The sequence below is a fragment of the Lycium ferocissimum genome, chromosome 4 (genome assembly GCF_029784015.1).
Source record: "Lycium ferocissimum isolate CSIRO_LF1 chromosome 4, AGI_CSIRO_Lferr_CH_V1, whole genome shotgun sequence".
In the NCBI taxonomy this organism is placed as follows: Eukaryota; Viridiplantae; Streptophyta; class Magnoliopsida; order Solanales; family Solanaceae; genus Lycium; species Lycium ferocissimum.
The window spans coordinates 27,250,608-27,272,428 of record NC_081345.1 but is presented as its reverse complement, the minus strand read 5'-3'; the positions used below and the strand labels follow the sequence as shown (position 1 = coordinate 27,272,428).

Below are 21,821 nucleotides of genomic sequence, written 5' to 3'. Positions count from 1 at the left end.
TTTCGCTATATTTAAAAACACGGAAATACAGCCAAAACTCCTTCGTGTATTTAAGGATTTACTCCACTCTTTTTTATGATACATGTATTTATTTGTATTTAAAAATGCGAAATACAATTAAATCACATAAAAGGAACTTCTATGGTTTGTATATTGCAAGCTGTAAGCCCATATATTGTTAGGAGCTGTTGTTTATGTAAGTTTCTCTACTATATATTAGCTGAGAATTTATGCTGCTTCTTTTGTTACTATGACATCGAGGAGGAAAAATTTAGCTAAGTAGAAACCAAAATCTACGTAATAATAAGAGAGATCAAATTTCTGGTCAAAATGTATTATCATGAAAACTACTGACTTCCCTATGCTTACTAATGAAAAAGTGAACAGGGTGACAGTTTTATTTTGAACACAGATGTCGGGCAAGTAAGTATCAACCAAGGAAATTAAGAAAGGAGATCCCAGTTCTTCTTAGAAGGCACACCAGAGATCAAAAGAAGATATAGGGACATTGCAACTGAGCTAATCCATTTACTACTAGTCTCCGCTCTTGATATGATACCTTTGAAACGGGGGGATACAATAGAACGATATACAATCCGGATTCGGTAGAAACCATTCTTGTTTATTGCGTTACAAAATTCATATTCAAGCCATTCATCCCATGCATTGTATATACGGAAACACACAGTGAAATTGAAGACAGTTCATCTAGATTAACACAAAAGGGGAAGGAACTACACTTCAAAGGAATCAAGAATAGACTCTAGAGTTTTCTTTGACGATGCCCACTGTTTGTCACTGGCACTGACCACACAGAGGACAACAGTATTTCCCTTAGCCGTTGCCTTTGCTAGGTTGTGTGATCCAGTAAGAGCGTATGGAGTTTCAAGAACATACTTGTAATACTGCAAACACAAAGACATAAGCATTCTCTTCATCAGGAGTTTTAAAGAGCAACGGTTGCAGATAACAGGAAGACCAAGTGTATATAAAATACATTGTTCAATGGAATACTTAGAAAACCCATACAGGAGTCTCTCGTGCTTTTTTAGCAGATCTAACAATCAAGTCCCTCACATAAGCACATGATTCAGAGCGCTTACAGAGAAACCATTATCGTAGACTCAGATTTTAATTTTTTTTTTTTTTCCAGGAAAAACATAACTATGCTGCTCCTAACATTTGCTAAATCAAGCTGTTATATATTGTCGGGGCAGCAGATACAACCCATGCATGTCTTCTTCATGCCATTTTCCCCACTGAAATTTTAAGTTACCGTCTAAGCAACTTAGTCAGGACTCATTTCCTACCATGTTTCAGTATAGCTTTTGAGTAAACCGTCAGACAAGGTTGCCAGCCATGCCAGTCACCGTATGTGTTGGAATTAAGGGGTGAAGATAAGGGGGAAAAGATTACTTTATTAATATGATAAATGGCTGAGAAAAAGAAAAGGACTGTTACCGTTAGATCACCGCGTTTCTCTATAGAAGTCTCAAGGAGTTCATCTGGATCGAGAGTATTTCCTGTGACAAAAGGGCCAAGAGAAGCAATGACTTTCTCAGGGGTCCCAATGTCTTCAATAGTTGCATTAGGTTTGTTGGTGAGACGGATCAAAGGAGAAGCCACCACTTGAACTTTACCCTGTTTTTCATTTTCAAACTTCACCTCCACCCACGGCTCTGCACACTTGGGTTGGCAATAATTTCCAGATAATATATTAGCTATACGAAGTTGCTTCCAGGTTGGAGGAATAATAAACGTATAAGGCTGCACATTTCCTGCAACCAACTAAATATAAAACATCATAAGCGTCTACAAGAGAATTAAATGTAGAACAACGAAAAGATGATTTTATTAAATAGTAACCTTCATAAGCATATCAAGAAGAAATGAAATAAACTAAAAAGAAGAATAAAAAAAAGTACTAAAAATGATGTTATAACTAAGAAATTGGCATCACTTGATTGGACAAACAACCGCAATAGGCCATCGGCAGATAAGAAATGACTTGCCAATTAAGAAAACACCCTGATTGTGCACTCATATCTGGGCTTGCTTAATAGAGATAATTACAAATTGATCCCACATTACTGCCAACACCATTTATTAATCCAGAAACTACAAGAACATCAAGTGGCAGAATATTTTACTCAAACAAGAAATTGAGCAGCAACAAATGCAAGGCTACATGGACTAGGATTGCATTACAACATGGCTCGACCTGTCAATCCGTTTTCATATCTTAAGGTTTTTACACAAGTTTCACAAAGACGTGTTGCTTGCCTCTTTTGGATCTGAATCCTAAACTAAGAAGAGATTAGTTTTTCTTTCTGACTACACTCTATTTTCTCAAAGGAACTAAGATGATAAATTCCTCAAAACTCAAAAGTAATGAGAATACAAGTATTGAATCATTTTAGCCTTGGGCTTTAAAGTAGGCAAGTCCAAGAATACAGGTAACTAGGCACCTAAGAGATACTCTATCCAAGAATTAGAGATTTGATTAGAGATTTGTCTTCTGTATAATTTTTTTTTTCATTGCTTAAGGATCCACAACTTTGACTGAGCTTCTAGTTCTGATACAATCAATATTCTTTCAGCTCAATGAATTTGTCATCGGGATATTGCTTGCAGAAGCTTCTAGCAAACTACAGAAACAGAGGGCAAAAGGAAATAGCGCATGCTTGATAGATGACAGATTTGGTGATATGTCACAAATTACTTCAAAATGCTTTGCTTATAACTTCAGGTGCAAAACTATTAAAAACAACAACTGAAATTCAAGTGCATGTATGATGAGGTGCTGAACTTGAACATGCTGAAATTGAGAATTTTAGAAGATAGAGGTGGTTCATCCACAACAGTAACAGCCAACAAGTCTGCGCCCATATTGAGCAAATTTCTTAAGATAAAGTTTGTTCAACAAAAATTTATGAGTTTGCATCTCAAACCACATTACTCTCTCCATCCCATTTTAACATTTTATCTGTTGTTTGATTAAGTAGGGAGCTTAAGAAAGAAAGAAAGAAAGATTTACTTTTGAAACTTGAAGAACCTACTTTTGGAACTTGAAGTCTAAAACAAGCCATGAATGTTTATGTTCGCTATATATAAAGCTTAGAAAAAGAAAAAAATTGAAGTTAAATTATATCCAAATATAAAAAGACAGACTAAAAAAGAAATGTATATCAGATAGAATGAGTAGTAAAAAGATTAACCAAAACTATGAACATTTTCCTGACTCTGGAGTGACAATTATTGCCCAAAGATAATCATACCATTAGTAAACAACAACAATATATCTAGTGTAATCCCACAAGTGGGGGTCGAGGGAGGGTCGAGTGTACGCACACCTTACCCCTACCTTGGCGGAGAGAGAGAGAGAGAGGCTTTTTGAAGATAATCGTACAATTAGTCCGAACAAATAATTCAGGACAAAATTAAAACAATACAAAATACCCAAAAATCAAATCAAGAAAACAGTTTCTGTACTGATTAACCAGTTCACCCAAGGAACTTTATTTCTTTCGATACAAAAGCTTCTGCATATATATGTATATAACAAAAACATAATATAGTATATAAAAAAGGATAGAAGAAGAAAGATGAGAATGGAGAGTGGCGGACATAATACCGGCACGAAGAGCAGGAGTATCTTTAGGAGTTGCTTTGAAGATAACAAAATTAGGATCAGTTGGAGATGGAGGTAAGAATGAACCAGCTTCAACTTCTCGAGCAATGGAAGGTGGAGGAGGAGATATCACCAGTGGCATTATGGAAAGCCCAACATTGATGAAATCTCTTCTTGATAGACCTGCTATGTTTTGCTTCAAGCTTTGATGATGGGGTGTTTTTGTAGATGTCAATTTTGGATATGTTGAACTTGTGAAGATGGACGACAGTGGGTTCAGCGCCATTCTTGTTTGTGTTTCTGTTCTGTGTGTGAAGAAACGTCTGTGCCTTGTGGGAGTGGATATTAGGTGGTCCTTTTATCCGTTTCGGATGAGGTCTGCCTCTGCCATATATCTCTCTATGCTTTTCAGATTGTTATTAATTAATTGAAAATATAAAAGCAAAATATATCAATAATATCTATACTGTACTAAAAGTGAGCCCCAAAGTTCCAAGTCGAATTAAGGAAACAAAACCCATCAAAAGTTGACTGTTCGATTTATCCCATGATGATTTGTTAGCTAAAAAACAAAGACGAATTGCCTAAATGATTAATTTAAACTATTGAACGCAGATGTATTATTCATGTAGTTTCTTGCTTTTGACATCTATTTACCATTTATTGTTTATTGTGTTTCTATTATAGCACAATATTTTTTTTTTTCTTGTATGGTCTGTACTGCTAATGTTACTAATGTATTTCCTTTTTCACAAATCTTTCTTTCTTCACTGAGCTTTGAAGTCTTTCTCCAAATCTCACTTTGTGGGACTATACTGGATATGTTGTTGAACACAAATGTATTAGGACAGAACCATCATGTTCCTTGACGCTTATGAGAAACACTCTTAATCCACCTCAAGCACTTTGAGATATTTAAACATCACCAGGCACAAACACAGGCCTGATCAAAGAACAAAAACACTTTGGAATATTTGTAGATGAAAATTTTAAAAACTTTAGTTGTTGCTATTAAAGGAGTTACACTTTGTCACTTACTCAGAGCTGTATGATTTGTGAAGTAAGTCTATGATGATTCATTTTTATCAATTACTTGCCAAGAAAGTTACTTGGCAAGTAAAAGTTCTTATGCAATTAACTTTTAGTTGCCAAATTTCACTGGTGGTAATAAGCAAAGATAGATTCTTGCATTCAGAAAAAACAAAAAACCAGTGGCTGAACAGTTGTGAAGTTTATTATTCTTTAATATACGATTTTTGGGTGGATCCTCATCACTGGGACATTAATTTTGTGGCATATTTCTTGTTCTCCACAAGATGGTAAGTAATTCACTATTGTTGGCTGGTTGCTGTTTCATTAGGCTGCTGAGATCTCTTCCCCCATTAGGAACTCCTATGGATACAGCTTCTCCTAAAGCAGGATAAAACAGAGTTAGAACTCTAAAATAATATTGGGAACAAAAGAAGTTAAATATTTTCTGCAAATAAACCATATATGGCAAGGATCTTGTACAAATTGTTTCTCAAAGTAACTTTGGAGGATCACATCAAGTATGATATTCATAGTCTTACTTTCAAGTTACCTCAAATATTCTTTACTTTTAATTTATCCAGTTTGTGAAACATCTTGAACTGTTATTATTTACTTCGCATTTCAGCATGAGTGCAGACACTTGTGTAGCAATAGATCCAAAACCCCACTGCTCATACAGCTTTAGATGACATCTTGCGCACAATAGACCCCTAACCAAATGCAAGGAAGTGACTTGTAACCTGTTCGATATTTTCAACCAGGTCATTACCAAATATCTTTTACATCAATTTTTCTCCCAACTATGCTCCTTTTTACTATAATCATCGACCTCTGCATCCAATATTTGCAATCTGTTTAACCCTGACTTAACTGCTCACACCTGTAATCCTGCTGAAATAGACCTGGATAATGCAACTCAGGTATGCTTTAATGCTCCTTAAAGATGTGGGATCATGTAAAGTGTATATTATTTGTTAAACAATTTCTCCAGCTTAGAAAAATCTTGAAGTTCCCTTAATGGAAATTAATAAGCATATCTAACATAGTCTGCATACATCATTTTTTAATAAGGAAAGTCTGCATTACATCCTCCATATTTGTCGGTAAGAAAAGAGCCACGATCTTGCAAAAGACGGATATTTTGATTCAGTATATGTTCTAAGCACTATCAGGATTTAGTTAAACTGACTTATAACAAAATGCAACTCATATCAAGCATGATATGATAACCTGAAAAGTAGAGTGATAAACACAGCGATCATGGCGTGAAGATATGACATTGAAACAGAAAGTCTATTTTTCGGTCTTTCCTAGAAGAAGCAGAAGCTAAATAGGCCCCGGTGTAAATATCAAAAAGTCTACCTTTTGGTCTTCATTGATCATGGTGTGAAGGTCAGAAAGCCTATATAATGGTCTTTCTTATAGAAGAAGCAGAAGCTATATGGGACCTAAAAGAATAGACTCCTCAAGGGAAGAAAACCAGACAGTGATACAAAGCATAAAAAGGGCTTATTCTGAACATGCTGCTTAATAGTTGGATGTTCAGAAGACACTGATTTGATCAACTGCAGCACTATGGAACCAGGAATATTTAGTTACCGCTACCATGAAGGGTCCCTTAAATTGTCATTAACAAAGATCCTCAAGCAGACCACAGCCTAAACCCTAGTTTGATTGTGGAAAGAAAAGAGCGTGAATATCTGAGAGTTCCATCTCTCGTGTGTTTCTGTTGTATACAGTATGTGTATTTTATGGGAAACTAGTAGGGTTACTGTAATTACTAAATTACTGTGTTTACCCTCATGGGCTTTTACAACACCCTGCACCCCCTGCCTACATATCATGTTATACTGCATCAGGTGAAGATCCCATTGTTTCTTTCTACTTTCTTTTTCCCTCCCTTTTGAAATCCTCTGGCTATTGCTAGCCAAGAGAACATTATGCTTTGTTTCTGATACTCCCCATTGTCATTGTTAGCTATCCAAATTGAGGGGAAAAAAAGGATTGTTCTAAGAGAACAATAAGGACTGCTGCACAAAACAAGTATATATGTCAACAAGGCGAACAGAGTGTATATGTAGTAGGGGTTTGGATTGCTTTCAACTCCAACCTTTTATATTGATACGAAAATCTATTAGGATAGACATATACTAACAGAAAACATACTGCTCCAAGAGAGTGAGTTGCAGTTGGCATTTGCTGCTCAAGCTAGTTCAACCTCCAGATCTGATCTGCCTCTGCCTGTCAATCTCCAGATTGTGCTTTTGGCAGGAAACCACCTAGCTAAAGTAATAGAAAGTTTAATAGTAATAGAATTGGCTGTACGCAAAATTAGATGACTTTGTAAAGTGCATTAAGATACTGGAACTAGTAGCACCAAAGAGGGGTAATATGTAGTCAAGGAGGAGTTTGAGTTGTGGGGGTGGGTTGAAGCTCACTATGAATTGAATAAAAATGAGATCCTCAATGTCCAACTGCAGCTCGGCTTGCAAGATGGGAAAATGACCCCACCAGTTGTCCAAGTTCTTGGAACAAACAGCGTATGCATAGCCTCCAATTCCATTGTCATTTAAATCAATCGAAACCATATTCCTGGTGTTCTTTGAAGAATTTGATTCCTGCAATAAATAACTCTACACACAAATTCTATGAGGAGATAATACTGATTTCAAACTCTAGCCAGATTGTTCGACTGATCAAATAAATGTTTCTTTTCAGAGGGAAACAAATTACAATTAACAGGTGTTTTTCTTCTTGTACTCAGGGGACCAGCTAATCAAGTATTAAAAATGCAGCAATATCCTTTTTGACCTTCAAAAGTCATTATTCTATTGTGGCAGAACTTTTTCCTTTTAACGCTTGTAACAGGCAAAATTGTTACAAAAAAAATTGACCAAATACTCCAGAATACAAAAGCAAAAACTAGTATACAAGATAATGAAATTAGGCTGTTATATAGACGCTGACTGTATCCAGAACTTTTGCATTTATATCTTCCTAATGATCTCCATCTACAACAATCTTTGAGAAGTTCGAATTATCAGCCTCTTCGAAGGAAATTATCACTAGTATACAGCATAGTTGCTTCAGTGATGCTGCCCCAGAAGCCACATTTATATGTTAATGATTTGATTCCCTGTTCGTCAAAAGAGAGAGTGCAGTGCTTTTCTCCTGGTAGCACATACCCACTGTCTTGGCATCTCAAGGTCATCTCCAGTAACAGTTGGCACATGCCAACAACCCTGCTCTGACTCCTATATTCAATTTCACACATACAAAGTACATATGGACATTAGAATAACAGCTAAGGTGAGCTTAACTTACATGGACTAGTCATGAGATATCTCACCTGAATAACATTTGAATAAGGTGGCGGCATATGGAGCTTAAGTCCGTCTTCTCTTGAAGCTGTCATCCGGATCTGCAAATTGTACATAATACAGTGTTTAGGAATCTAACTGCTGAGTGCCTCATCATCTTAAGAAGCCCATCAGATGAGTCCTTCAGGAGAGCTTCAATTCTCACAACCCTGCACCTATCTCTGCATTCTTTGATAACCAGCTACAATGAAGAATTGTGGTAATCCAAAATAATCATGGCCACTAGTAGGAACAGTGTAACAGGACTTCAATTTTTCCGCGGCATAACCGTCTTTCTGTTTTTTTGTTTTTTTTTTGGGCATAACCAACTTATAGTATACAATATGCGACTATACACTATAAAGAGTATACCTTTTCTTACTCCATCTTTAGTAGAAAGTGTAATTGACGACTCTATAGGTGAAAAAAGATTTCAATTTTCATTGTTTAACATGTTACAAATGTGCCAGAATTTGTCAAAATAGAGAGAGAGAGAGAGAGATTCGACCTGATGTTTTTCCTTCCATCTGGGAAAAAAGCTAGTGCCTAATAGTTGGAACAAATGATCTCTCATCTCATCGTTTGTCAAAAGCAAACCTTTGGAACTGACGGCAGCATATAACCAGTACCTGGAGAATAAGCTTATGCCTCAGAAATTTGCATTAGAACCCAAAACTGCAGAAAAAAGAGCTCCTTTATTTGGTTACAAGGTTACCCACAACTATAGTAAACCCTTTTATCATGTGAAATAGCCTCTATCTTCAGAACTAAAACCGATGATATGAAAACACTCCCAAACAAAAACCAAAACTCAAGAGCTACATTGGTTACATTAAGAGCGTCTGGCACAACCTAGAATTTGCATCTGGTGACAAGTGAGAGCTTCGTGCAAAGTAGGGAAAGATGAAGCAATTGTTTCAGGTTCGATGTCAGATCTTCATGCCATGATGAGTTGAAGCTATATGTATTGATCAAAAAAAAAAAAAAACGTTGTGTGCGTTGAGCAATGTAGAGAGAAGAATTTGCTCTTAAATGGAGGGAAATGTTGATGACAAACAGACAGTTAGAGAAAGAAGAAGAATAAAAGCATGCAAGAGCAGCTTTGGTCCCAACAAAGAAGAAAAAATTGAATGGAAAGACGCAGAAAAAGAACAGGCTAACAGTTTCGGGAAAGCAAGAAACGTCAGCAGAGATGTGGACTCAAACAGCTGGGGTACAATAGCCGTAACTATAAGAAAGCAAGGGCATTCAAGAAAAGATATATGGATTTACCACCAGATCCAATTAAAGAGAAGGGTTTTCTTGGTATGTTCTGTAGATTGTTGTGCAACATCGCTATTATGTAGGTCAATGTTTCTCCCATAAGATTTAATTATATTTGAGTTGTGCCCTCCTGCAAACAAATGAATTCACCTACCTAGTAGCCAGAAATTATAATTTACATAAGATCTCGAGGTAAAAAGTATTACCAATCATCATTTGAACCATGTGGAGTAGCATAAAGTGCACCCGCTTTCTTCCAGCTTTCTAACAACTTCTTGTTATTAGGATGTTGAGCAGGACCACCTGTTGCACGATTTTTGTGCAAAATAACCAATGGAAGTTTCTTCGATCCACTCATCTGTCTTAATTTATTGACAACATTTCTGAGCTGCAATAGAAAGAAATCTATATGAACTCCTTCTTACACCCTATCAATCTAGAACATCATCTAGGGAAGTTGACATGTTACCCATCACGAGTCAAGAGGTAAAGTATACTATATTTGGTTTGGCTAGAAGGTGGGTGGGAAGGAACTGGGCTTAAGGGTGATTTTCCTCGTTTTGATAAATTAAAAGTGGAAGAGTTTGCAACCTTATCCACATCAGCATCATCAACTTCTATGAAGTTAAATAGAAAAGGGGCAGTAATTCTGTTTTGCTCTCTTTCTTAGTCATACTAAATAACACGAAAGAGGGATGCAAAGTAAGTCAAATATTTCCAAGTCATACTAACTATAACACGATAAGAGGGACAGTAAGTCCAAGAGTGTCCCTCTCTACCGCTGAAATGTACATATGAGTAGTTTCTATACACATATCAAACTGCATCCATAATTCCACCCTCCCACCCACACCCCGAAAAAATGAAAGAAAAGAAACAGAGAAAAAGCATTTTCAAATGGAGTGCTACCTGAGAGAAATTAAAATTTCGTTGAGTGATGAGGCCGACATTTGCACCATCCACCACAGCATCGAATGGACCATGCCGCTGAAGCCACTCCTGAGTGAGTGCAACTTTTAAATCAGTTCAATATTCTTTCGAGGACTAAATGCCTGATGCATGGAGACACAAATATTGGAAATACACAGCAGCATTTTACCTACTTTATATCAATATATCTGTGGCAACGATCTTTCAGAAGATTCATTTTAATAAAGAAATCATGACACATAAGAAGGCCAAATGCTAATTCTAGTCAAAGGTTGACATAAACAAACAGGTAAGCTACTTCTTTGTGTTATAACATCATGATCCTTTTTTATTGTTTGCATTGAACAATGCATAATAAAGACAAAAGCAGACATCTTTTTCGCCCACCTATCACTCGATCTGACATATCATAGAGGCCTTTAGTGGGTTATGCTTGGCATGTGAAAGAACTAATGTTTACCTGGAACTATGGAAGGCCCAGGAAGCTAGGCGTGGAAGGTTCAAGGTTTCCCCACTCGCACTTATGTGGGTCGTCTGGAGGGAAAGAAATAGGAGAGCTTTTGAGGGCATAGAGAGTTATTTTGCACAGTTGAGGAATAGCCTCTGACCCGTTATTTCTTTTTGGTGCACCCACAAGTTCCCTTTACGTATGGATGATTGGGTGACGTTCGTAGAAAATCATATTGTTCTGTAGATTTTCTACTTTTTTGGTACATTACTTGACTACTTGTATATGGGTTTCATGCCCAAAAGTGCAACAAAGTCTACTTACTTCATCAGAAAATAAATCAAGGCTTTCATCACAAATCCTATAAAGGAATTCCAAACTATAATCTACAATTATAGATCTAGTCAGAGTACCCAATTATTTTTTTATTTTTTTATCTTTAGGGTGGGGTTGTTCTAACAGAAGAGAACATGAATGCTTGGCTTTTTGAGATGGCAGCAGCAGGGGTACAAATCTAAACTTTATGGCAAAGCCATCCATGAGGGAAAGATGCTTAATGCAATCAAGTGTCAGACTTATTTGAAACAGCTAAAAGTTTTAGCAGCTATACAATCATGTGCACCAGACAAGGCACCTGGCCCTGATGGATACATAATGGCTTTCTATCAAAGATCCTGGGAGTTCATAAAAGCAGATATCACAGGATTCCCTCAGTCACTATCATCAGCATTGCTTCTATATTTTGTAATTATTTTGCATCTTCTTAATGCCATTAATGAAGTCAATTACTTCATCAAAACAAAAAAGACTTCTAAAAACACTAATACAACAAACCATCTACAATATCTGGAAAGTATTCAAATAACTAATCAGCACTTTAGTTGATGGGATGCAACAATTTTAATACCAATAGGAGAAAAGCATACATTTCTACCATTTAACCAAGAAGAAGGGAAAACTATATATAACTAGTAATCCAAATAATGCACCAGAAGAAAATCATCAAACCTGAAATTGCACAAAATTAGCCTTAACTTCTCTTTCACAAGCCAACTTAGCCAAGGAGTTAGCAAAGTTCTCCGTCTCCTTAGGATCAATGTCAATGCACACAAGCTTTTCCCCACACGAACGACAAACTCCAGATCCATCCATCTCTGCTCTCACCACATTCCATTTCCCCTTTCCCAACCACCCTTGTCCATGCCAACCACCCCCTCCTTTCACAACACCTTCCTTCACTTTACCAACATCCCAATTCTGCACCCCAACCTCTTCAGCAAATTCAGACTTAAACCAATTTTCTATTACACCAGCCGTCTCTTCACACACCTGCCTTACACTTGCCCTTAATCTATGCATCATTTCATACACTTTATCATCCCTGTTGGAAAAAGAACTAACTTTTAACAATGCAGAAAGCTCTGCTTCCTCAGCAACAACACCAGATTCCCTCATATGTACATCTACTTCATAAGCCTTATCAGCCATACCCTTATCACAAAACCCAAACAACGCTGGCCCATACGATCTTAACTTAGGTGGAACACCAAAACTCTTCATTTTCTTGACTAAATCAAAAGCCATTTCTGGGTCTTGCTTAGCAACTGCCAATCTAGCAGCACTAGTAAAAGTAGCCTCATTAGGAGCAACACCATTTACACCCATCTGTTTGAAAATCTTAAACCCCTTTTCAATACCAAACTCCTTAGTCTCAGAACCAGAACAAAGATAAAGCAACACATTATAATGATGAACATTGAGGGGAATGCTATTCAACTTAGCTTCTTCATATAAGCGAAGGGCTTCAGTTAAGTCACCGCGTTTAGAACATTGGTCAAGTTGATGGCGCAACACACTTTCAGGAGCATCATGGCGGGCTTTCTTCCTGGACCTATAAAGAAAAATAATTTATTCTCAAACTAATAAATCTTTGAATGCTCTATAGAAATTTCCACTCAATATCTCTGATTACGAAAAATAGCTAGCAGCACCCTTATTTATAATACTCCCTCCGTTCCAATTTGTTTGTGTGGTTTTGACTTGGCTCGGAGTTTAAGAGACTAAAGATATGTCAAATGTAGCAAAATATCATTTAATCTTGTGGTCTTAAACATGTCACGTGAAAAGTTAAAAAATAAAGAGCTGCCAAAAAAGGAATTTTTTTTTTTTTAAAACGGACTAAAAAAGAAAGTAAGACAAATAAATTAGAACATAGCAATAGTATAAACAGAAAAACATATTCATATATAAATTTGACAATAAATTCTAATAACTAGACATGAATTAAAACATCAAATCGTAGCCAATTTATGTTTATCTACAACTTTGAATTATTATTATTATTTCCAAGAGACCTGCTAGATAATGTCTTTGTGGGTTCTTGAAGGAAAGAAGCAGAAGTACAAAGATGGGTTTTTTTGTTCATGGAAAAAAGATTGGTTTGTTGGAATTTGGTGTGAATAGGTTTGATATGGTTAAATGGATAAGGGGTTTTAGTGAGAAGAGAGAAGAAAGGTGAGGTTTTAGAAAAAGAAGGTGAAAAATAACCCATGCGACGAACAAGCATTGCTACTGTTGTAAATGGAGATTGGTCTCTCTTACATCAGTGGAAAGGAAGATGGTGATAACCAGTTTTTAACTGTTCATACCACTAAAGGCACGAACTAGGGGTTCAGTTTGTTCGGTTCTTGCTTGCCAAAAAAAAAAAAAAAAAAAAAAATTCAACCAAGTTGGTTTGTCGAGGTGGGTGGGGAACTAGTATAAGGTCAATCTCAATTATTAAAAAAAAAAAAAATCATATCCAAAATAGTGGTAGTGCTACGTAGAGCACTTAGGAGTCGTTTGGTAGCTAGTCAGAAGGTAAGTTATTCATAAGTAATATCATGTTTGATAGTTGGTTAAGAGGTAAGTTATTTGTGTATAAAATTAATATGGTATTCGGTTTGTAATTTAGAAACCTGCATAAGTAATATATGTATAAGTTATGAGTAAATCTATGTATTAGTTATTTCATTTAAGATAAAAGATTGAATAACTAAAAAAAATCTAACATAGTTGATACCTGCATAAAATAATACATAAATTCCCTCATAATTAATTCCTTCAGTACTAATACCTGAATAACTCTCGCTAGCTGCCTAACGACTCCTTAGGTTACGCATACAAGCCAAATCATTAGTCATTACATGTATTAACCGGTATTATTTTAACAAAAGTAATTGTTATTTGGTATGTCATAGTATTTGGCAAGGTAATAGTGAAGGCTGGTGTGGAGTAAAAAGGGGGAAGTGAGTTGATCCAAATCCCTTCCCCAAAATAATAACGTGTATGTTAAATTAATTATTTTGTATATATAATAGATGTTGAACTCTATTATTAAAGTACTAACTCCACCACTAAGAATTTTTGTAAGCATTAGTTTATTTTTGTAAGCATTAGTTTTTCCCTCCAATTTTATGTTATTTCCCCTAACTTTTTTGCCTTAGGGCAAACCTGCGTTAAGGCAGAAGTTTCGCGAAGCCTTGACGTGCGAAATTATTTTTTTACTGAGCAGAAATTTGAACCCACAACCTCGACGTATTTTCGATCACCTTTTTAAGCGAAGGGCAAAAATTAAAGACAGAGCCTTTGAAGGACAATTCATGCAAAAAAATGCCACAAACTAGGGGTTCAGTTTGCTCAGTTCTTTGCAAAAGAACCAAATCAACCAAGTAGGTTTCTCGGGGTGGATGGCGGCTATAAGGTCAATTATTAAAAAAAATCATATCCAAAATCCGAGTTAGGATATTTTTCAACGTTAATCGTCATATAGTCATATATAATAATTTATTTGTTATAATTATGTATCTTTTCTTGCTTCAACTTATATATAGTCCATATTTTACCTCAACTTTGCATCTTTTTAGATTTATTCTTTAGATACAATGATTATTTGTTTGAATTGCGTATTTTTTTGGGGGGTAAGTTTAAATGTCATCGAACTATCCAAAATGACTCATCTAATTGGCGACATGGACCTCTAATTAGGCGCCACGTGTAAACTTGGTATTGTAAAACTGACAATTTGAGCTGTTAATGAAAAGTGGCACGAATGTGCACTTTTGGTCACAGCGATGACATAAATGACCCAACTATTAATGAGTGGCATGGATGAGTCATTTCGGATAGTTCGATGACATATTTGAATGGGTCAGTTGACGTATACAGGATGACGTTACTAATGAAAAAATACCGTACTTAGAAGCTCATTTACTTCGTAATTTAGACAAAAATGAAATCGTGATCTTTGGGATCTTATGTAGAGATTGGTGATATTCAGTGGCGGAGCCAGGATTTTGGTCTAGGGGGTTTAAATATATAAAGAAGTAAATGTACGAAGAGGTCAAGGGGGTTCAACATCTACTATATATGCATAAAAAAATAATTTTGACCTCGTATATACAGTGTAATTTTTCGCGGAGACTACTTAGCTCCGCCCTTTGGTGATATTTTAGTAGATAAATTAACACTCCGGGTCGTGAAAGAATCATTGTATGCCCCGGAAGATAGATTGTTAAGAGCTTCCTGGTTGAACTGGTCGATAGCTTTGCGATTGATAGCTTAGTGAGGTACTTCTAATGATAGATAGAAAAGGTGAGAGGCGGAAAAGGCCGACGATGGGTGGAAAACGAAAGGCGTTTTCTGGCCCCCCCTGCTCTAGCTGCTATTATATACTACTATCTTTTGCAAGCAGAGGAGTATTAGGGAAATCAACTGGTTAAGTAAAACATTCAGCTTTGTTTTAATCCTACATTCTTCCATTTCTTAAAGAAACCAAAAATTTCTAACCTAGCTGATAATCATAATATCAAACTCAACTTTCTAACTATTGTTTATGCATGGGTGGCTTCATCAGGATGCTCAAAGAGACATCATGACAAGATCCAAAGTAGGAATAGAGAACAAGCTTTGATATATTTCATTCAACTTCATGATTTGTACAAGCAACTGCAGCAGATACAAAACTTTATGAAACTGCAACAGAGTTTGCTGTTTGAAATTGGACTTAGCACTCAACATTATTGAATGAAATAGAATAGAGCTCTTTAATGATTTTACTGAGGCATGTATTACAAACTGATGTCACTCATCAATAGCCCAAAATCACATACAAAAATTTAGGAATCAGCAACAGAGCTTGCAATTTGAAATTGGACTAGCAATTCACATTAATTGTTGAAATAGAATAGAGCTGTGCAATCATTTTATTGTCAGCATGTATTGCAAAACTGATGCCTCTCATCCATGGCCAGAGAACAACTATAACAACTCGTGCTTCTTTGTAAGGAGTGTTGATCAACTATATAGTAATTTTTTTTAAAACTAAAAGGGGCTGCACCTGAGATCATCTCGGTCACAGGCTGCCTATGTACCTCGGAGGGAGTAGTTGTTAATAGTTTAACAGAGTTGTCCAGGTGTAAATATAGAGGATGTATTGATTTTGGTGTTGTAACTCCTCCTAGTCCACTTAAAAGATGACTATAGATAATCGACCATAGATAGCGATACACCTGTTCACTCTGTTGAAATATGGAAGGGAGGATATTTTGAGAAGGCATGACACACCTGTTCACTCTGTTGAATACTCCTATGCATGCAAATGGTTAATTATATAGGGTAGAGAAACTTGCAACTTGTACAATCTATAGCCTTCCAATATACTTACTTTGTCCTAAAGAGTTTTATGTTTCTTTCTTGTACAACTGGAGATTATATCCACTTTCAAATCAGTCATTCTTCTTTGACAATTCATTACTGTTTTAATCTCACACAATCTTGAGAGTTAAACTAGCTACATCCACTTATAAAATCTCAAAATAATGAGAATTTTTAGTTATATGTCTATTTTTGGACCCACACACCTATACTTTTTAAATCTCTGTGTAAGGCAAACTAGGTGTAGGAGAAAAAGGTTGGTACCTGGTAAACAAAAAAGTTTGGACAACCTAAATTCGTAATGGTGGCAAACCTTTAATTAGCTTGAAACACAATACATCACTATATGTAAGTTGCCATGACACATGCAAATATTCGAAAAAAAATAATTAGGAAAAAAAATTGTGTCCAATAGGATTTGAACCTATACCAAAGTTTTAGAAGACCTTTGTCATATCCATTAGCTAAGGAACGCATCTCATGCTGTGTGACAGGCAGAAAACAGACTTGGACTCAAAGGCGCATTTATTGAAGTGAAATCTTGGACTCAAAGGCTGTATTTCTTTGGAATCGTCAATCATTTCTGATGTAATCTTCGTTTGTGAAAAGATAATTTCTCAACTCCTGTTGCTCCATACTTGTAAAGTTTTCCATTTTGACTTCCTTTAACTTACGCCTACAAAAAGTTTTCTCATCTTCAGCTGATACATCTTACTTCAAGGTATGGCTTAACCCTAGAGACGAGACAAAAGATAGGGTGTCGAGTTGAGGAGAAATCCAAAGCAAACTATCAACAACATCCACAAGTGAGTAATTATCCGAACTTTTGAATTTTATGTGCAAGCTATCAGTAATACCATAGAGTGGAGGAACCAAGCTTTTTCTCATGTCTTTTGGTACAACTATCGCATCCGTGTTGCATATTAACTCAATAGCCTTTGACTGCTTGAAGTTTCCAAGAAATTTCATGACCTTAGAGTACCAATGACTATTAAGTCTTTCTCCTGCGAAATAGCAGAGTTCAACTTCTAGCAAAACTGAAGCTTTCACGAGTTATGAGTGTTGGAAATTGATCAACACAGGCATAATATTCGAATCTTGTTAAATTAGGAGTATCCAGTTCAACATCAATCAAATCTGAGCACCACGATAGTGCAAGATACTCGAGCCGGTCACTTGAGATCTTGATTGTCTGCAATTCAGAACAACCGGATAAGTACACGTATTCAAGGTTGGGTCGATTGAAAAGAAGGTCCTTTAGCCATTCGTCAGTGACATTCACATGACCGAGGTGCAAAAATTTCAAGGCTTTGCAACAAGTTATTTTAATTACAGCTTGTAGCTGCTTCCTGTTACTGCTATCAATGTCAAGATGTTCAAGATTTGGAGCTACAATATCAACCATCTGGAATTCAGGAAGACAAACTAGCCAAACCTCCTTCAGTTTCGGTAAAGTTCCTGCAATTTCCAAGCTGGCTAGTCCGTGAAAATCACATAAACTTAAATCCTCTAAACCGCTGCAGCTTGCAGATAAAGCTTGAACGAATTGCTCGTCCAAATATGTATGAGAGAGTCTTTAACTTTCGCAAAGATGAAAACTTTATGCCATCAGGGGGCAATTCAAGCTTAAATCCGCATAATTCAAGAACATTTAGTCCCTTGGCAGCAAAGATTTCTTCGGGAAAGATGTTGAAACTGTCATCAGGTCTGTATACGGTTAAAATCAACTCCTTGATATTACATGCAACGAGCGTCTTAATCCAATTATGACCATAAGAGCTCCAATGATAGGATCGTAATGTCAGCCAGAACTTCTGTATAGAAACCTTCTGCTTCTGGCGATTCGCTAGAGTTTGATCAACAATATTCAGAAGCTCCGAAGAATTCATCACCAAAATTCAAGTGGGAGAGGGAAGTCCAATCAGTATACCATGCCTTAGAGAAAGTACTGATTTGTGCAGCATCTTTAGCAAGGAGTAAAGATAGAAAGTGTTGCAAAATTGGCACTGGTAATTTGGATATATGATCCTCTGCTGCATCCACACTTTTCTCTTCCATGGCTCTCAAAGATAGTTTTATCCCAACTCTAAACGCAGCCTAAGCCAATTTATAGTTTTAAACCAAACGCTAAAAGGAAAAAAGAGCTATTGAAAGAAAAGTTTCTCTTGGGTCTCTGATTAAGGTGATGAAAAGTCAATTTTTTTGCGCGGAGTGCCCTTCTTTTGGGGTGGTCTTTAAATTTTTGCTATATTTGTGGTTTTTAAATTATGCCCTCATATTCTTTGGTCTTTAATTTTGCCCTTCGCGCGAGGTTACGAGTTCGAACCTCGCTCAGCAAAAATTAAAAAAAAAAATCGCAAGACAAGGGGTTGAATCGCGTGTAGGACCAAGATACTTTTGTTAAGGAATTACAAATTTTATGCGAACCGGCATACTCATACCTTATGACTTGGCATAAGTATGCGGTCGGATAACTTTGATAATTTCTTCACAAAGTTATGCCGGTGGGGATACATACTTTTAATGGGCAAACTTTCTTCATCACAACACTTGCACATAACACAAATTGGTTCTAAGAAGCCCGTTGTATGATCTATTAGCGATCGGCGGTCTTCCGTAAGCACGATCACATTGTGAAATATATTTTGGTCGAGTGGCATGTTGAAACACCATAAATTTTCGGTTGACTCTTTCGGGATTACCTAATAATTGCAAGAATTTAGTTCGAATCAAGCTTTTTCCGGGTTGAGAAGAAGTATGCACTTGCTCCGGGATTCTCAGAAATAATTTGTCTAACCATCCAATATGTACGCCAAGCCCATTTGTTAAATTGGTCAAATCCTACTCTTTGACATAGTAGGCATGGATCCACTTTATCCGTTAACTTTTATGCGGGACCGATAACTTTGTGAAGGAATTATCAAAGTTATGGGACCGCATCTTATCTTGCCAAGTACGCCGTAAGGCATAAGTATGCGGGTCGGCATAACTTTGATAATTCCTTCACAAAGTTATGCGGTGGGGGCATACTTTTAATGGGCAAACTTTCTTCATCCTGACACTTGCACATAACACAAATTGGTTTATATTGTATGATCAGATAGCGATCGGCGATCTTGGTATAACGCGATCACATTGTGAAATATATTTTGGTTAAAGTGGCATGTTGAAACACCATAAATTTTCGATTGACTCTTTCGGGATTACCTAATAATTGCAAAAATTTAGTTCGAATCAAGCTTTTTCCAGGTTGAGAAGAAGTATGCACTTGCTCAGGATTCTCCAGAACCGATAATTTGTCTAACCATCCATATGTCGGCCAAGCACTGTTAAATTGGTCAAATCTACTCTTTGACATAGTAGGCATGGATCCACTTTATCCATAAACTTTTATCGGGACCGGCATAACTTTGTGAAGGAATTATCAAAGTTATGCGGATCGTATATCTTAAATGCCGTCGAAGGCATAAGTATGCGGGTCGCATAACTTTGGTAATTCCTTTAACAAAAGTATGCGGGTCCGGCATAGCGAAATTAAACTCTGCCTTGCGAATTTTTTTTAAATTTTGCACAACGCGTGGGTTCGAACACGAAACCTATGGGTGTTAGCGAAGGCAAATTTTAAAGATTTGAATATGAAGGGGAAAAATTTAAAGCCACCCAAAAGAAGGCAATTCTGCGAATTGCCCATGAAAAGTCATAAAAAAGGAAAACTTTCTTTAGCTTCTACAGGTGTAACGTGAAAGCTACTTCTTTTTATTTTCTCACAAAACTTCCTTTTTTTGCAGAAGAATTTAGGCAAGAATCAGAATCTTTCCTTAATTTGATTGAATATTGAAAAATATATCGTATACAAGAATAAAAATAGTAGTAAGAATTTTGTCAAGTTCTTCTTCTTCTTTTTAATTTATATTGGCTATGCATATTAAACCATAATCACATAACGATTATAACATCAAGAAAATCATTCTCCTCAGTTAATAAACTTGATAAGGGGTGTACAGGTACCGACCCCGGGTTGGTTATTTTTTTAAAGATCAAGCCAAACCAATTGGGTTTTTAAATCTATAAGGTCAAAAAACCAACAAAAGTTGTGTTTTCGAACCCCAGGTTTTCTCGGTTTTTTCGGGTTGCTCGGATTTTTCGGGTTTTTTCGGGGTAAAGTCTTCATACTAAACATATAACTTGTACTTCAAATATTTTTTTAGTCCTAGTAAGATACGAATATCTAATTAAAATATTTTTTAAGAAAATAACACAAAATGTGAGATGAGAGATGACATTGTACCAACATATTCAACAAAAAAAAGTAATGAAAGTGCATAAAATAAAATGATCATAATTTAAAAGTACTAAGCCATGCTATAATAAGTACGTTTTAATTATAAGGCATATAGAAAATGATCATAATCTAAAAGTACTAAGTCATGCTAAAATAAGTACGGCTAATAAGTATTAATTACATGACTAAATATTAAAGAAAAAAATAAAACTAAGTTATGTATTTTCACTTTCTAAATCAATATAAAACTAAAGAATAGATATGCAGCATTATTTTCATTCCTAGTGTTAAAATTGCATTTCTTTTGTTAGCATTAGTATTGATTTGATTTTTGTTGAGTTTTTATTTGAGTTACTACTACGTGAAATTTATAAAACTTATTGGACCATTCAAAATTCTAATTCCAAGTGAAATAATATGTTAAAAGACAAAAAACTATGAAAAGTTTAAGAAATATTTATAAATTACATTATAAATAATTACTTTTATGTATAAAATATTTTTGAAATTTTAAAAATGTAATGTCGGGTTTGTTTGATTCGGTTTGACTTTTTTTAGGTTAAAACAAAACCAAACCAAACCAATAGTGCTCGGGTTTTTCTTTTTAAAACCAAACCACTAATTGAATTTTTTTCTGGGTTTGATTTGAATTATCTGTTTGGTGCGGTTTATCAGTTTCCTTCGTACGCCCCAACTTGATATGTTTGTTACCCGGGCTTCTAATTATTTGGTCCAAGACCCAGACTCAATTGGGAATTTGGACGGGTCATCTGCACTTCTATCCCTGTTTTTGTGTTGTCTTAAATTTTTGTCCCTCAAGACAAATAACTTTTTGGCGTGTGATAAGTTTATATTTTCGCATCATAATATCCCACATATTATGTCCCGCGCCTTTAAAGAACTTATGCTCCTCTTGGCATAAGTTCGATTCTGAAGGTAAAAAATTAAAGACCATCCCATTTGAAGGTCAAATCGTGCAATTTCTTCATTTGGACCACAAGGTTTAATTCTTAGGGCAATTCGCAGGAATGTCATTATTTTGGGGTGATCTTTGTTTTTTAACTTTAAATGACTGGGGTTTGAGGTTCGAAACCAACCGATCGAAAAAAAAAAATCGCATATGGTCCAAAGTTAATAAAAATCAGAAACATTCGGGCCAAAGTTAAGTGCGAGCGAGAATTT

General features: G+C 36.0%; 2 protein-coding genes across 2 annotated transcripts; both read right to left on the bottom strand.

Annotated features, from left to right (window-relative positions):
- Positions 1-601: 601 nt before the first annotated feature.
- Positions 602-4,021, bottom strand: LOC132052054 (psbP domain-containing protein 6, chloroplastic). Its single transcript, XM_059443399.1, has 3 exons — positions 3,635-4,021; positions 1,462-1,778; positions 602-905 (listed from the first exon to the last, which is right to left on the bottom strand). The coding sequence occupies exons 1-3, from the start codon at positions 3,915-3,917 to the stop codon at positions 735-737; spliced, it is 771 nt and encodes a 256-aa protein (XP_059299382.1). The 5' UTR covers positions 3,918-4,021; the 3' UTR covers positions 602-734.
- A 3,335-nt stretch (positions 4,022-7,356) lies between these two features.
- On the bottom strand, positions 7,357-13,389 carry LOC132052053 (proteinaceous RNase P 1, chloroplastic/mitochondrial). The gene is made up of 7 exons (XM_059443398.1): positions 13,018-13,389; positions 11,672-12,554; positions 10,195-10,284; positions 9,492-9,673; positions 8,531-8,651; positions 8,013-8,084; positions 7,357-7,917 (listed from the first exon to the last, which is right to left on the bottom strand). The coding sequence occupies exons 1-7, from the start codon at positions 13,227-13,229 to the stop codon at positions 7,807-7,809; spliced, it is 1,671 nt and encodes a 556-aa protein (XP_059299381.1). The 5' UTR covers positions 13,230-13,389; the 3' UTR covers positions 7,357-7,806.
- Between the last annotated feature and the right edge of the window lie 8,432 nt (positions 13,390-21,821).